This window comes from Aethalodelphis obliquidens, unplaced genomic scaffold (assembly GCF_003676395.1).
Source record: "Aethalodelphis obliquidens isolate GAN/ISIS:26980383/991018 unplaced genomic scaffold, ASM367639v1 scaffold18, whole genome shotgun sequence".
In the NCBI taxonomy this organism is placed as follows: domain Eukaryota; kingdom Metazoa; phylum Chordata; class Mammalia; order Artiodactyla; family Delphinidae; genus Aethalodelphis; species Aethalodelphis obliquidens.
Genome location: NW_020837962.1, coordinates 3,624,849 through 3,639,314, shown reverse-complemented (window position 1 = coordinate 3,639,314; position 14,466 = coordinate 3,624,849). Strand labels below are relative to the sequence as shown.

The 14,466-nt window shown below is 48.9% G+C and overlaps 1 protein-coding gene across 8 annotated transcripts in view; it reads left to right on the top strand.

The window, feature by feature from the left end:
• Window positions 1–14,466, top strand: part of SNX29 (sorting nexin 29) — a 545,670-nt gene that overhangs the window by 74,340 nt on the left and 456,864 nt on the right. For all 8 annotated transcript variants that reach the window (XM_027117362.1, XM_027117360.1, XM_027117361.1 and 5 more), the window contains 2 exons: window positions 4,609–4,684; window positions 6,390–6,472. In XM_027117362.1, coding sequence (XP_026973163.1) covers window positions 4,609–4,684; window positions 6,390–6,472 — 159 coding nt within the window. The remainder of the gene's footprint in view (window positions 1–4,608; window positions 4,685–6,389; window positions 6,473–14,466) is intronic.

Sequence of the window (14,466 nt, the reverse complement as noted above, 5' to 3'; positions counted from 1 at the left end):
TTGGCCTCTTTGGCTGAGGTGCCAACACTACTGCCTCGGCTGTGTCCTTCCATACCAACTAGAGCTTCTGTCCAGGTGTTGATTGAAACCCCAGAGAGGGACGGTCCGGTGGGCCTAGCTGGTGTCTGCAGGCCAGGCCGGCCCCTGCAGCTGCTTCTGTTCGGGTGACCAGCCTTGGTCTGAGCCACTGCGCGTTGGAGGTCTGGCCACCTCGCCCTTGCCCGTTCAGCAGCAGTGCAGACGCGAGCAGAATGTCTGAGAAGGCGGGGGGTGGGGTGGTGGCTGGCAGAGAGTAGGTGGTCCCACGTTCGTCTGTGGGACCGCTGGAGCATTTCCAGTGCTTGTTCGGCATCTGAGTCGGGGCCCAGTTCCCCGTTCCCCTTACCCTGCTCCCCACGGGCGGCCTTTTGTTTGGGTCATGAGCTGTCGCTCGTTGCCGTGTCAGGCTGCTCCTGGGGCTTGGCGGTGTGCCCTTCGCATCAGGGGTTTAGTCACGGAACGCGGCACTCTGGCCGGCCTCCAGGATCCTCGCCAGGAGTCACCCCTCCCCCTGCAGATTTCCCACCGTCCCTCCTCAGGCCGTCAGCCTCGCAGACCCAGAGGCACCACCTAGTCACTGTGATGGGAGCCCAGCTCCAGCTGGTCTCGGCTGTCCTCACCAGAGGCGCTGCATGTGGGCTGGTCTGCCAGCTTTTAAACTTACTGTTAACAAAGCTGCCAGGAGTCATGGAAGCTTGTGACCACCTGAGGGGCAAACTCATCATGGTGAGAGCACTGCATGGGAAGGCGCGTTATTCTAGGGCTGCCGGAAGATACTAGAATCAGCTGGGGGAAGCCGTGTCCTGGCTGGAGTGCCGAAGCGCATCGAGTCCCTCCTGGCCTGACGCCCCACGTCCGTGGAGGTGTGCGGGCTGGTGGTGCTGAGGCTGGCCTGGCTGCCGGCCCGGCCTCTCCATGGGCAACCCTGGGCGTGCACGGCCAGATTTCTCCCCAAGATTCCTTCTCTTTCACTCCATTTGACTAGTGTCCCTTCTGATTGACACTTGCCTACTTTAGTGACGTTCAGATCTCCTTTCTCTTTCTGGCCTGGGAGTCGTTTCACGTCTTTACCTTGGGGGTTATTTAGAGAAAGAGGGAGGGGATAAAAAAAAGGGAGAGAGGCCTGTGGCGGGGAAGTTTGGATGTTTTAGTAGCTAAGTCTGGGGAGGGAGAAGGCGGCAGAGAAGGGGACCCTGAACACAGGATCATTATCCTTCTGAACCTTGGGAGAGGCACCGCTGTGGTTTGGGGGGCCAGGCCTTGGGCTGCATTTTTGGGGTTAGGGAGGGGCTCAGAGAAGGGAGACACCAGCCCAGGGTCCCCCGGGACCCGGACAAGCAGATGGAGGATTAGATCCAGTCATTCCTCCGGGCGTGTCATTTACCTAGAGCAGAGCAAAGCACATTTACCAACATCTGTTTGAAGCTGCCAGGGAGAAAAAGTCCCCAAAGTTTCTTTCAGCTGAGAATCATAAATTGAGGGGGACAGAACACCCATTCCTGCTGACTATGTACGTGGAAGTGTTACTGCTCCTCGCTGAGGGCCTGTGCTTGGAGTTGGGTTTTGGCAAATGCGGAGCTGGTTCACTGGACAGCTTGGGTCCTCGGCCCCTTCCTCTCCCCATCAGGTCCAATGTTTCCCGACTTCTCGCAGTCCTGCCATTGGGTCTGGGGTTGGGTCGCTGCCAGGCTTTGGGGGATCTAAAGGCGAGTCCCCTGGGAGTGCCACAGGCAGGGAGGGGACAGCGACATCATTTTAATCCTCCGACGTAGAGGAGGAGGAATGAATGGTCGAAGTGTCCTCTGAACGCTTCCACCACCCTCTTCTAACTCATGCTTCTCTCGCTGGGCTCGTACAAAATAGCCTCTCAACAGCTCTCTATCCCTGTCTGCCATCCATCCATCCTTCTTTCAGCAGCCAGAGTGATTTTTTAGAATGTACATCAGATTGCCTCATTCTCCTGCTCCAAATCCGGAACCCTCACTGTGCCCACCCGGCCCCCACTCACCCCGCAGCCTCACCTCCTCCCGTTTCCCCTCTGCCTGCTGCCCTGGCCATACCAGCCAGCTTTCACTTCCTCCTCCCCTCGAGCTCCTCCTGCCTTTAGGCTGCGGCCCAAGGGCTGCTGCGTTAGAGAACACCGTGGCCCTGCTGCCCACCACACCGCACGCGGCGCGGGCCTTGGTTTCACTCTATTGTAAACCTAGGTGTCTCCACTTCTCCGACCTCGGTGTACCACCTGAAATTGTGTATCTGTGTAATTACCTGATAACGCCTGTCCCCGAACCCCTACCCGCACTAGCCTTTGAGGTACATGAGGGCAGGACCATGTCTGTTTTGCTTCCAGTGTGACCCTGACCCTAGTCAGAGCCAGGCCCGCAGCTGGGGTTCAGGGGAGCACATCAGTGCCGGGGTGGGGTGTGGGCATGCTGAAGGGAGTGGACGTCTGGCAGTTGGAAAAATGACGTCTGGCTGGGGGCAGAGGAAGAGGGGCCTCGACAGTGTCTGCGATCGCTCTGTGGCCCCAGTGCATCAGGCCCGCTGCAGCTGGCACAGGGTCAGGGTCGTGTATTATGACGGGAAATCCACTTGGGCCGGGTAGGCGTGGTGTCCGGAATCCTGGTGGGTGATGCTGGTCTTTACTCCACCCGTGGATTTGCGTTGTGTAGTTGGAGTCCTGTCTTTGCTTCAGGGAGTGGAATCTGACGGCTGTGTGTGAGTTAGATTGGAGGCTGAAGCAGAGCTGAGGGGACCTGCTGCAGAACACCCCAGGGAGGGCCTGGAGCCCTCGAACTGGGGGGCGGGGGAAGTGGCTGGAGAGCAGGGAGTGGGAGGTGACTGGGTGGGACTGACTGGTCTTGGGCACCGACCAGCTCTGGGATGGGAGGGAGGGTGGTACCACCATCTTCTGAGGTGGGAGCGGTTTTGAACGTCATGATCATTTGGGAGGCCAGTACGGTATCCCAGTAGAGCTTTCTGGTGGGCGGTTATAAACGTGGGTTTAGTTATTGAAGATTGAGGGCCTAGCCAGAGGTGAGGGCTCGAGAGCTGTCACCTTCACGGAGCCGAGAGCTGGAGCCAGGACCTTTGCTGGGTTTGCCAAGGGCGTCAGAGGCCACGGAGCCGTGATCCAGCGACACCTTCACGCAGGAATCAGAGAAAGAGACAGTGAGGGGAGGAGGACCACTGTGTTCTGAAGGCTGAGAGCAGAGAGCTCCTAGGAGGACGAGGGGAGGGGTCTTGGTTTCAGGGAGAGCTGATACCAGCCCCCGCTCACTGCACGCTCTCACCGAAATGTATGTGTAATAAAATGTGAAATTAAATTATGTGGCGGGCGTTATTAAAATGTATGAAAAGGGGGCATATATGTATACGTATAGCTGATTCACTTTGCTGTGCAGTATAAACTAACACAATATTGTAAAGCAACTATACTCCAGTAAAAAAAAAAAAGTATGGTTGTCACTAGTGTCAGCCCATTTCAGAGAGGAGGCAGCCGAGTCACAAAGAGGCTGGGTAACTTGCTGGATTGAAGTTGGGGAGCAGGGACTTGAACCCAGGCCAGTGGGCGGAGCCTGTACCCTGACCTCACCACGATGCTGGGGAGCGAGAAATAGGAGGCAGAGAGGTGGACACTTTCTCTTCCCTCTGTGAACTTCTTAAAAGAGGTAGCGGTGAGTGGAATAGTTTGGTGGGGACAGCAGGGTAGAAGGAAAGGTGAGAAAACCCCTTAAGGTTCCCTTAGGTCAACCTCTTAAGAGCTGGGGAATCTTGAGCAGGACCAGACCAGGTGTAAGCAGAGGAGGAGGTCACACGACAGATGACTTAGGGCAACGAGACGTGCGTCCTTCCGTGACTTGAACAGCAGCTAATGCACCTATGAAAGTCTTTAGTGCCTCTTGCCTGTTGTTTCTAGAGATGACATAACGGCCTCACTTCTTCCAAATGCCTTTCCCACTTGATGCAGGGCAAGTGGCGCTGTAGAAAGCAGCAGTCACTGGGCTGTGCTGCCCTCGTGTGTCCATCTTCAGACACTGCAGGTGGGAGCGGATCTAGCAGCTCATTTATTATTCCCTGGTTCTGAGGTTGGCTCTGGATATGGACTTCATGCATAATTCCAGGTGGCTCCAGATCAAAGAGGTTCATAAATGTGTCATGGGATGTAACGTACAGCATAGGGAATATAGTCCATAATATTGTAATAACTTTGTCGGTGACAGATAATACTACATTTATCCTGGTGATTAATTTGTAGTGTAAATAAATGTTGAATCACTATGCTATACACCTGAAACGGATATTATTGTATGTCAGCTATACTCAGTGAAAAAAAAAAGGTTAAGTGGGAAAATAGGGCCTCCGGTCAGGGACTGATACCAAGTCTGAGATTACGGCCCAAAGAGATGAAACAGGGAGCAGATGAAAATCCAGTGTGCCAGACAGGTAAACATTTGTAAGTAAACTGATTTAGCAGGTGAGCCAGTGTCTGCACTGTGTCCTTGTCTCATGGGGAAAATGAAACGAGAACAGAACCCTGACTTTCTCTCTGTGGTTGCTGTGTGTGCGCAGATACCCCCCTCGGGAGCCTGGAGAACGGGACAGGACCCGATGACCACGTCCTTCCAGAGCCTGGACCTCGGTACAGGTGAGTATTCAGGCCCCAAGCTGCCTCTGGGGTTGAACTGTCCTCTTTACAACTCTGCCTTCTATTCTTTTTTAAAGATGGGTGGGCGCCTGCTGGGACTGAAGGGCAAGGCCTCACTTCACGTTAATTTAGTTTAGGTTTGGTCTAACATCCCAGAGTGCGAAGTGCCCAGGGCTCTCAGGCCCGAGACTTGGTATGTGTCAAATTTCACTTGCATACCACGTTTACTTTTTCCACTTTGGGAACCATATCTGGGTACCTCCACCATCACAATTTGCTTGATTTTACTGTTTGATAATGATAACAATATTACAATTTATAATCGTAATATTACATAATATTTAAACCACTTTGATATTATATATCTGTGAAGTGCTTAGTCTGCCATTCAGTAGCAAGCACCACGTTGGTTTTCTTTTTTTCCACATGAAAGTATCTCAAGGGAAAGCTGAGTTGTCCAGAGTCACTGGACATTTGGTGGCAGAGCTGAGATGGACACTGAGGGCTCCCTGACGCCACCGCGATCCTTGTTGCTCTTACAGCTTTTTCCTTCTTCTCTCCATGGGTTTAAATTGGTGTCCCCAGGGTGTAGCATCTGCATTTTCAACCTTGGCTCCAGAGTGGGGTCATTGTTTACCTCCACCTACGCTTGGTGTTCCGGTCTTGCCCTGTGCTCTGAGAATGGCACTCCCTGTAGGAGGCTCGTCCGGATTAGTACGATACCAGGAAGGGTTGGTGTCGCCAGGTCCATCCAGGACGCTGAGTCCTTTCTGCTGTTTATTTTAGAAAATTTGGAAAATGCAGCAGTACAGGAAACAACATCACTCTTAACCCCAACTCCATTTCATCGGTGATGTTTTTGGTCCTTTTCCTCCTGGTGTGTGGGTGTGGCTGTGGTAACCGGATTACGGTCTTGCCATTTTCATGACAGATGTGAAGTGCTGTTTTTCCACGTTGCAAATTCTTTGTAACTACACAGTCAACTCTCGTTATTTGTGGTGGTCGTGTTCTGTCAAGGTGGAACCATTGCTCCTAGGTTCCTGGGAGTGTCTGGTCACAACATTTTTGTCAACAGATCTGTCAACAGATCAGTACATACCTATGTTTTATGCCAGTTCCTGTTTAAAGACACCTTATTTAACATATGTTGTTGATGCACTTACGGTGAACTCGAGGCCAACAGCCCTATCCTTAGGCGAACAAGGGCCACCTCACACATGTATTTTCTCCTCAGGCACTTCGCAGCCTTGCCTTCAGGAACACCAGGCAGCACTTCAGCACTAGCTTGGGGCCATTTTAGATGCAAAATCAGCAACAAAAAGCACAAGAATGTGAACAATGTGGTGCTAAATAGCTCGCCAGAAGGACAGAATGATAGTTGAAAGAAGGCAGAGCTTGCCTTGTTTGGCATGAGGTGGGAGCATGCACGTCCATGACTCAGCCTTCTGACCACTCTGTGGGTGTTCATGGGTGACCATGTTATACCTGAGAGCTGGGAGTTTTGCGGTTACAAATAAACTGCAGGGAGTAGGCGAATTTGCAGCTATGGAACCCACAAATGAGGACCGACTATAATTTCAAAGGGCATCCTTCCCTTCCTTCTAGTTCGTAAACCTGAACAAGCGTAATGCCTGCTGGTTTTTGAATGGTGAGGAGGTGTGTTTTAAGTGGCCGACTATAACTTCCCTCTGCCTGCCTTTCCCAGTGTGGAAGCCAGTCCTCCAGGCCAAGGAAGTCCTCTGAGCAGCCTGTTACCTTCTGCCTCGGTGCCAGAGTCCATGACAATTAGTAAGTACTTTCTGAGCAGCTTCTGCCGATGCCAGGATGACTCTTAGGCCTGCACATCGAGGCAGTGCCTTTGTGCTTGCTCCTGTGTGACCGTGGACTTTACAGAGTGTGGGATGAAGTCAGGTGTGTGTGTGCCTGGTCGTGGACTTGGAGTGTGGTGCGTGGTCGTAAGCTCCCTGAGCTGTAAAACTTGATACTTGGGTGTGTGAATGCTCTAAAGGACGTGCTTCAGAGGTGGAGCAGGATTGAGGCAGAGGGAAACTTCTATCGTTCACGGTTTCCGGGTTTGTCTCCTGCAAGGCCGTCAGCTACAGAGGAACTTTCTAGCTGGGTTTCCTTTGTAGCTCTGGAGGAATCACTTTTGTAGGTAAGGGAGAGAGTGTCTCTCAAAGATGAATGAAGGTTGCTACTGATCAGGTTCAAACTGTTTGCAACCTCACCACTCAGTAAAAGTATTAGTGATACAGCAATTACGGTTAGGCTTGAGTGGCTTTATGTAATAAAGAATAAACCAGCAAACTGTGGCTTAATGTGATAGGAATTCATCGCTCTGTCCAGAGGTAGGAAGACTGGGCCGGTATGTAGCTCCATGGTCATTGGAGACCAGGCCTCCTTCTATCTTGCCTCATAGTCCAAAATGGCTGTTTTAGCTCCAGCCATCCCATTCTCATCCCAGGTACCAGGAAGGAGGAGGGGGCAAAGGAGAGACTTCTTCCATTTCCACAGGTAGGATTCAGGGGTCTGAACTTGCACAGGGGAAGAAATGACGACTTTTTTCTCTAACCTCTGACTGAAATTCAGTATTTATTTTTTATTATTTTACTTGATTTTTCAATTAAAGTGTAGTTGTTTACAATATTATTAGTTTCAGGTGTACAACATAGTGATTCAAAATTTTCATAGATTATACTTCATGTAAATTATTGTAATACATTGGCTATAGTCTCTGTGCTGTATAATATGTCCTTGTAGTTTATTTTATCCATAGAAGTTTGTACCGCTTACCCCTCACCCCATCTTGCCCCTCCCCCTTTCCTCTCCCCACTGGTAACCACTAGTTTGTTCTCTGTATCTATGTCTGTTTCTGTTTTGTTATATTAATTTGTTTGTTTTATTTTTAAGATTCCACATATAAGTGATATCATACAGTATTTGTCTTTTTCTGTCTCACTTATTTCACTAAGCATAGTACCCTCCAGGTCCACCTGTGTTGCTGCAATGGCAAAATTTCATTCTTTTTTATGGCTGAGTAATATTCCATTGTGTGTGTGTGTGTGTGTGTGTGTGTGTGTGTGTGTGTATACCACATCTTCTTTATCCACTTATCTGTCCATGAACAGTTAGGTTGCATTTTCTTTAATTATGAAAGTAGCAGCAAACCATAGGAACCTTAGTAGCCTTGGCAAAATGGGTGACTTGGTCACTGATAGAAGTCACAGGCACCTGTAACAACAGTGATATGGAAAAATCTCACAATGTCATTTCTGCTTGAAAATACAGTAGTTTTTAATGTGATAAAAAATCCTGTATATTAGTGTGTCACTTTTCCTTTTTACATTTTAATAATTCTATTTCAATTTAATCAGTTTCCTTTGTAATCTTGGGTGTTTTATTTTATGTATTTTAAAACATTTTTCTGAGAAGAGGCCCATGGGCTTCATCACCAGACTGCGGAATGGGTCTGTGACACAAAAAAGATAAACTTCTCCCCTCCCCCAAGCTGTAAGGACCCTTCCTAGAAGGTGCACACAGGTTCCCACCTGTGTGGCCAACAGCCATCCCGAGGCCTCCCCTGGCTGCTAAGGAGGCAGTGTGTCCTATCCGTCCACCTGCCCACCCCCCGCCAAAAAAAAAAAAACACCCATGGCTAAGGAAGGAAGAGGGGTTCGGGGGCAACCAGCATTCTGATTCAAGGGTGAGGAAGGAAGTGAGTAGGCGCTGTGAGGTTGGGGTGTGAGGATTGGGTGGTCTCACTGCGTAACCAAGGCATGTGGTTTGCGCTGGCACCTCTCAGCCTCGGGTTCAGCTGAGCAGATATTTCTGTATCTGCCAGTGGGTGGGACACACGGGCCAGAAGAGCACTAAGGTCACTGGTTTTCAAAGTTCAGTTATTTTTTTACCTCTGTACTATTACCTACCCTGCCATTTTTTAAGAATGGGTGCCCATAAAAACCTGAATGCCTTTATTTAAAAATGGACTTTTATATGCTGTACTGTGAACGGAGAGCCACTCTTAGTTGACTTAAATAGCAGGGAACTGTGAAAGTAAAGACAAGAAAAGGAGCCAGTGTTAGTAATTCGGCCTGGATGTTGTTGCCTGTCTAAGCATGAGAAGACATCTCCGTGCTAATCCGCTCAGGTATTTTTCCTGACATCATCAGAAGGAGTGGGAAGGGGAGAGGAGTTCTCTCTGTGGCGCACGGTTAGTTGATGCCTTGTCTTTCTAGCACCTGCAGTGCTGCCTCTTCACGTGGGTCACACCTTGACCTAGAGGGGTGAGACTTTACCCTGGCCCTGAAGTGCATCTACTCTAAAGACCCCGAAATTGAGGATGTGGAGGCCAGGCTTCATGGGCACCTCATCCTAGGCACCACTTGTAGGGATACAGGCATCTCCACACCACCACTTCCCCCCACCCTGTGGTACCTAGCACTGTGCTTCCGCATAGGTCTCCTGCACCCTGGGGTGAGGTCCTGCCATCTCAGACACAATTCTCTTTGTCAGCTGCTCTTGGGGTCGACAGAGATCGTGGTCTGTAGGTCTCCCTCAGCCATCTTCTGACCTTGAGGAGGGTGCTGGCCCTGCTTGTGTGTTTTCACTAAGGACATGCCTCTGAGCACACTGGAGTGATGTTGATGGCAAGGATTTAGACCGTTTTTCTTGTTTTTAGTCGTACACTTTTCTAAAAATGTAAATCCGGTGTTCTTATTTGGTATCTTGGCAAATAGAGGCATACCCAGACTCTACAACCTGCATCTCTGAAGAAAAATGTCACTACATCCACATTTTGACCCTCGACACCCTGTAGTGGTGCGGTTTGTGGGTGATAAGTGTGTATGGCGGGAGGGGGTTCTGTTTTCTGCGGTGGCTGTAAATTTCAGGGAACCTTCAGGGGACAGCACTGTTGTCTGTCCTGTGGGTGTTCCAGATGAGAGATCAGAATCCTGAGAAATTTTGAGCGGTGGGTGGTTTTGACTTGTACCCTCCCCATCCTGCCCCTGCCTCCTATGTCATTGCAAAAAAATAAGAGCGAGTCTCTCTGGGTATCCAGGGTGTGCTCCTTTGCTAGGGTTGTTGTAACAAAATACCACAGACTGGTGGCTTAGACAACAGGAATTTATTTCTCATAGTTCCGGAGGCTGGAAGTCCCCCAAGCTCAAGGCGCCGGCAGTCTTGGTTTCTGGCGAGGCCTCTCTCCCTGGCTTGATGACCTTCTCTCTGTGAGCACGCATCCCTGGTGTCTCTTCCTCTTATAAGGATGCTTTAATTACCTCTTTAAAGGTCCTACCTCCAAATACAGTCAAAACATATGAATTTGGGAGGGATGCAATTCAGTCCATAACAGCGGGTGTCCCAGGAGTGGTGTCCCAAGAGATCTCCAAGTTCAGGATGAGAATTGCATCCCAGCATGTGAAGCATGTAGGATTGCACTCCAGAGGAGATGCCCGACTCTCAAACCCCAGAAGAGCTTGGCAGAGGAACCCCAACTCTGTTCCCTGGAGCGGAGAGTGTTTCCCTCATGTCCCACCAAGTGGCTCCCGGCCTGCACTGAATAATCGGGCCAGGTGGCTGTCTCGGCCCTGTCATCGAGCTGGAGCTTGTGTACTTAACCCTTGGTACTGCGGGTAATTGACAAGTCCTCTGCCAAGCAGCCTCCCCCCCTTGCATGTCTCTGAAACGGCAAGGGGTTTTGTCCCAGGCTTTTGGGGCATATATTATTGTTATTTAGTGCCCAAGAGAAGATGTGTGATCCCACCCCCATTACTGCTCTCTCTTTAGGCTCTTTGGTACTTAGGAAAACACAAAAGCCTGTTATGAAAAACTAGTTCTTGAGGGGAGTAGTAAAGACAGTTACGAGTAAACCCAGACCCCCGTAATTCTGCCTCAGGGGTCCTTTCCATTCCTGCAGGTGAATTTGCGATCCTGGATTTGGGGCGTGCAGAGTTGTAGCTGGTTGGAATACAGCATGCCTGTTGCTTTAGGAGGACATGCTCTGAAACCAGGCTGCCCAGGTTCAAGTTCTTAAACCTCCCAGGCTCTTGTTTCCTTGTCTAAACATAAGGATTTGATGAATACTTGTCTCGTATGGTCTGGTCGTTGTGAAGGTTAACCGTGCTGTGCTTAGAGAAGTACTTACATCACAGAGTTAAGAGCCATGAATGTTAGCTGTTGTGGATGTGCTTATTTTGTGTTCAGCTCTTAACATATATCACAGTTGCCCTTTTTTCCCTCATCTCCCCGTCGTCCTGTTGAACGTGTTGACTGAAGAAAAACGCACAACCTAAAAGTTGTGAGTTGTTTTATTCGGATATGTTACTGAGGACTCTAGCCCAGGACGCAGCCTCTGAGGTCGCTCTGAGAAACTGCTCAGAAGGGGTAAGGGAGGAGTCAGGATATATAGGAGTTTTCTGCTGGAAAAAAAAGCATGTAGTTGAACATCAGGAGACTACTGCTAATCGCAAGAACCAAACATCTCAGGTTAATGATTCTAGTGCTTTTCTATGCATGGGAAGATGCAAGCGTCTGGGCTCCTCGAAATGATCCCTTAGATATGCATCTTATCTAGGGCCAGTATCCATAGCACAGAATTCTTCCTGTTTTTCTCCATCCTGGATTGTCCTCAGGGTAGCATTCCACTGCAGGGTCGGCTGCAGTTGCCAATGGCTTGATCCTTGTAGAACTAGAGTGGCGGGCAGCATTCTCTGTTCACAGAGGGCTGCATAATATTCCATCACTTGATTTTTTACAGTTTGCTAGGTTATTTTTTGGGAGGATCACCAGCCAGAGTGTTTTTCTCCCCAGGGAGTTTCTTCATTCATTGTAAGGAAGAATTGAAGAGTGCTATTAGTAAGTGCACTCTAAGAATATTGGCTATTATTTTTTTTCTGCTTAAGCATTCCTTTGTGGTAAATTTGTGGGATAGGAGGGCAAGGTTGGGCCATATTTATGGGCTAGTTCTCAACAGCCACTTGTGTTCTGAGTTAGTGTGTTGCCAGGAGTATGACAGCTGCATTTCTTTACCCTCTGCCAACACTAGGTGCTAACATGGTAATGCATTTTTTCTACTTGGAAAATTATCCTTTGTGGTTGGGTGGCTTTGCATTCCCTCCAGGGCAGCCTCTCTTCCCGCTTTTGTTTAACATTTGTATCCCCGGTGTGAGTTGTTGGCTTGGGGCGTGGTCCCCCATTGGGTGTTCTGCCTGACTTGGGAGGCAAAGGAGAAAAGGGGGGATGTGACTCCAACAGTCCATCCTGGCTGCTCTTGGAGCTGGTGGCTCGGGGAGGAGGTCGAAAGGAGGGGCCAACAGTGATATTGTGTAAGAATGTGACCTAGTTAAATAATAACATGATTTAGTAGATCTTACGGTGTGCCAAGCATTGTGCCTAAGCGTTTAAAATGCTGTTTTCTCATTTAATCCCCCAGCAGCCTCCTGCAGATAACATCACTCTTCTTGTTTAAGAAAACAGGCTGAGTGAGGTTAAATAACTTGTCGAGGCCTTACAGCTAGGATATCATTCAATTTATTGAGCACCTACTGTGTGCAGGGTGTGGTTGCTAGGACGAGTAAGTGGTGAAGCTGGTGATGGACCCAGGCTTCCTGACTCCCAAGTCCAGATGACCTAAAGAGTGTTCTACCATCACCCAGCCAGGGCATGCGGTGCTGCCAGTAATGGGGTGGGCATCTAGGTCTGAGAGCCTTAAATTATTTTCATCATTATTTTTTTAATAGAGCAAGGGATTCCTGGGTGAGGACACTACGTTTTTAGGATGAGCATACCAGACTTGTTTATTTTCAGGGGCACTTTTCACTCTGAGTACTGGAGTCTGAATGTGTCCCCTCCCCAAGTTTATATTTTGAAATCCTAATGTCCAATGTGATGATATTAAGAGATGGGGGCCTTTGAGGTGTGATTAGGTCCCGAGGGCAGAACCCTCACAAAAGAGGTGCCAGAGAGCTCCCTTGTCCCCTTCTGCCGTGTGAGGACACAGCGAGGAGTCTGCAGCCCTCACCTGACCACGCTGGTGCTCTGACCTCCGTCTGCCGGCCTCCAGAAACCGTGAGCAACACATTCCTGTTGTTTGTAAGCCACCCGGTCTGCTGTGTTTTGTTTCTGCAGCCCGAGTGGACTGAGACACCGAGGGTTAGTGGGGCTGTGACGCTGGGACTGCTGACCTCTCATCCATTACCAGCCACTCTTTGCAAGTTGCTGCTTCTCCGCCTTCCAGTTCACCCCTTTCCACTAACACCCCAGATGCCCCAGGTGATGACTAAGTTGTCCAGGTTATTGTGCCACCTAGTGGATGGTCCAGGAACTAGCCCTGTAGTTTCTCTTCCCCATCACCACCTTTTCCTCCTCAGAACACATGACCTTTGCAACTCTTGGTGTGCTTCTCCTCGTAGATGGTTTAGGGAATTTCACTAGAGGTTATCATTTTCACATCTACCTGAAATAATAAATGGTGATGATTGTTATTCAAATCCTTTAAACTCCCTTTCCCTTTCTTTTTTCTCCACCTTTATCTCAAAAATCTTTGTCTCTCTTTTGTGGGATCAAAAATATGACCTTATTTTATTTTATTTTTTTAAAGAAGATGTTGGGGGTAGGAGTTAATTAATTAATTAATTTTTAAATTTTTAATTATTTTTTATTTTTTTATTTTGGCTGTGTTGGGTCTTCGTTTCTGTGCGAGGGCTTTGTCTAGTTGTGGCAAGCGGGGGCCACTCTTCATCACGGTGCGCAGGCCCCTCTTGTTGCGGCCTCTCTTGTTGCGGAGCACAGGCTCCAGACGCGCAGGCTCGGTAGCTGTGGCTCACGGGCCTAGTTGCTCTGTGGCATGTGGGATTCTCCCAGACCAGGGCTTGAACCCGTGTTCCCTGCATTAGCAGGCAGATTCTCAACCACTGCGCCACCAGGGAAGCCCAATGTGACCTTATTTTTAATGGGTACATAGAAAAGCAGTTTGCCTAATATACTGAAATGGAAGCAAAAGAAAGTCGTGTACTTTTGAAGTGAAATTAGACACAAGAAATCCGTGTTGTCAACCTCTAATGCCTTTAAAAATACCCAGCAGGCCTTCTCATACCATCTTGGAATTGGCACAGAATAGCTTTCCACCTTGTCATCATTTGCTGTTTAAGATGACTTACTCCAGACACCAAATTTTATCATGAATAAAATTCCATTTTCTATTTTGCAGTTCCATTTAACTTTTGGCATTCTTTTAAACTCAATTTGTGGTAACAATGTTTCAACAGAGTTTTGGATTAAATAGTCCTAGGGTCCTAATCTGGGGTCCAAGAGGGTGCAGATGGGGGTCGTGGGCAAGAGAGAAGCTATGTGAGCTGTCGTGATGGAGACTGACCCAGACCCAGAGCCGTGAGTCTTTTGGAATAACAGGTGTCTCTGCTTTTGGCCGGGAGTGCTTTAGTCTGTGTGATAACAAGCAGAATAGCTAATACTGAGGACTCACAGGCAAATGTGGTTCATGGGGATGGCATAGGAGGGGCTCTTGGTGGTCAGTAATAATTATGATAATGATTAATACTCATTAAATGATATCACCACAGTCTATGCCATAAACATATCCATCACCTCCCAAAGATTCCCCCCACTCTATTGATCAATTGATTGAATGATTAAGAACACTTAACACCTGATCTGCCCTCTTAGCAAATTTTTGGGGAGTGCTTGTCCTGACGAAGAAAAAAGTGCACTTTCTTTCTTTTTATCCTTTTTTTCTCTTTCTTTCTTTCTTTCTTTCCCTTTCTTTC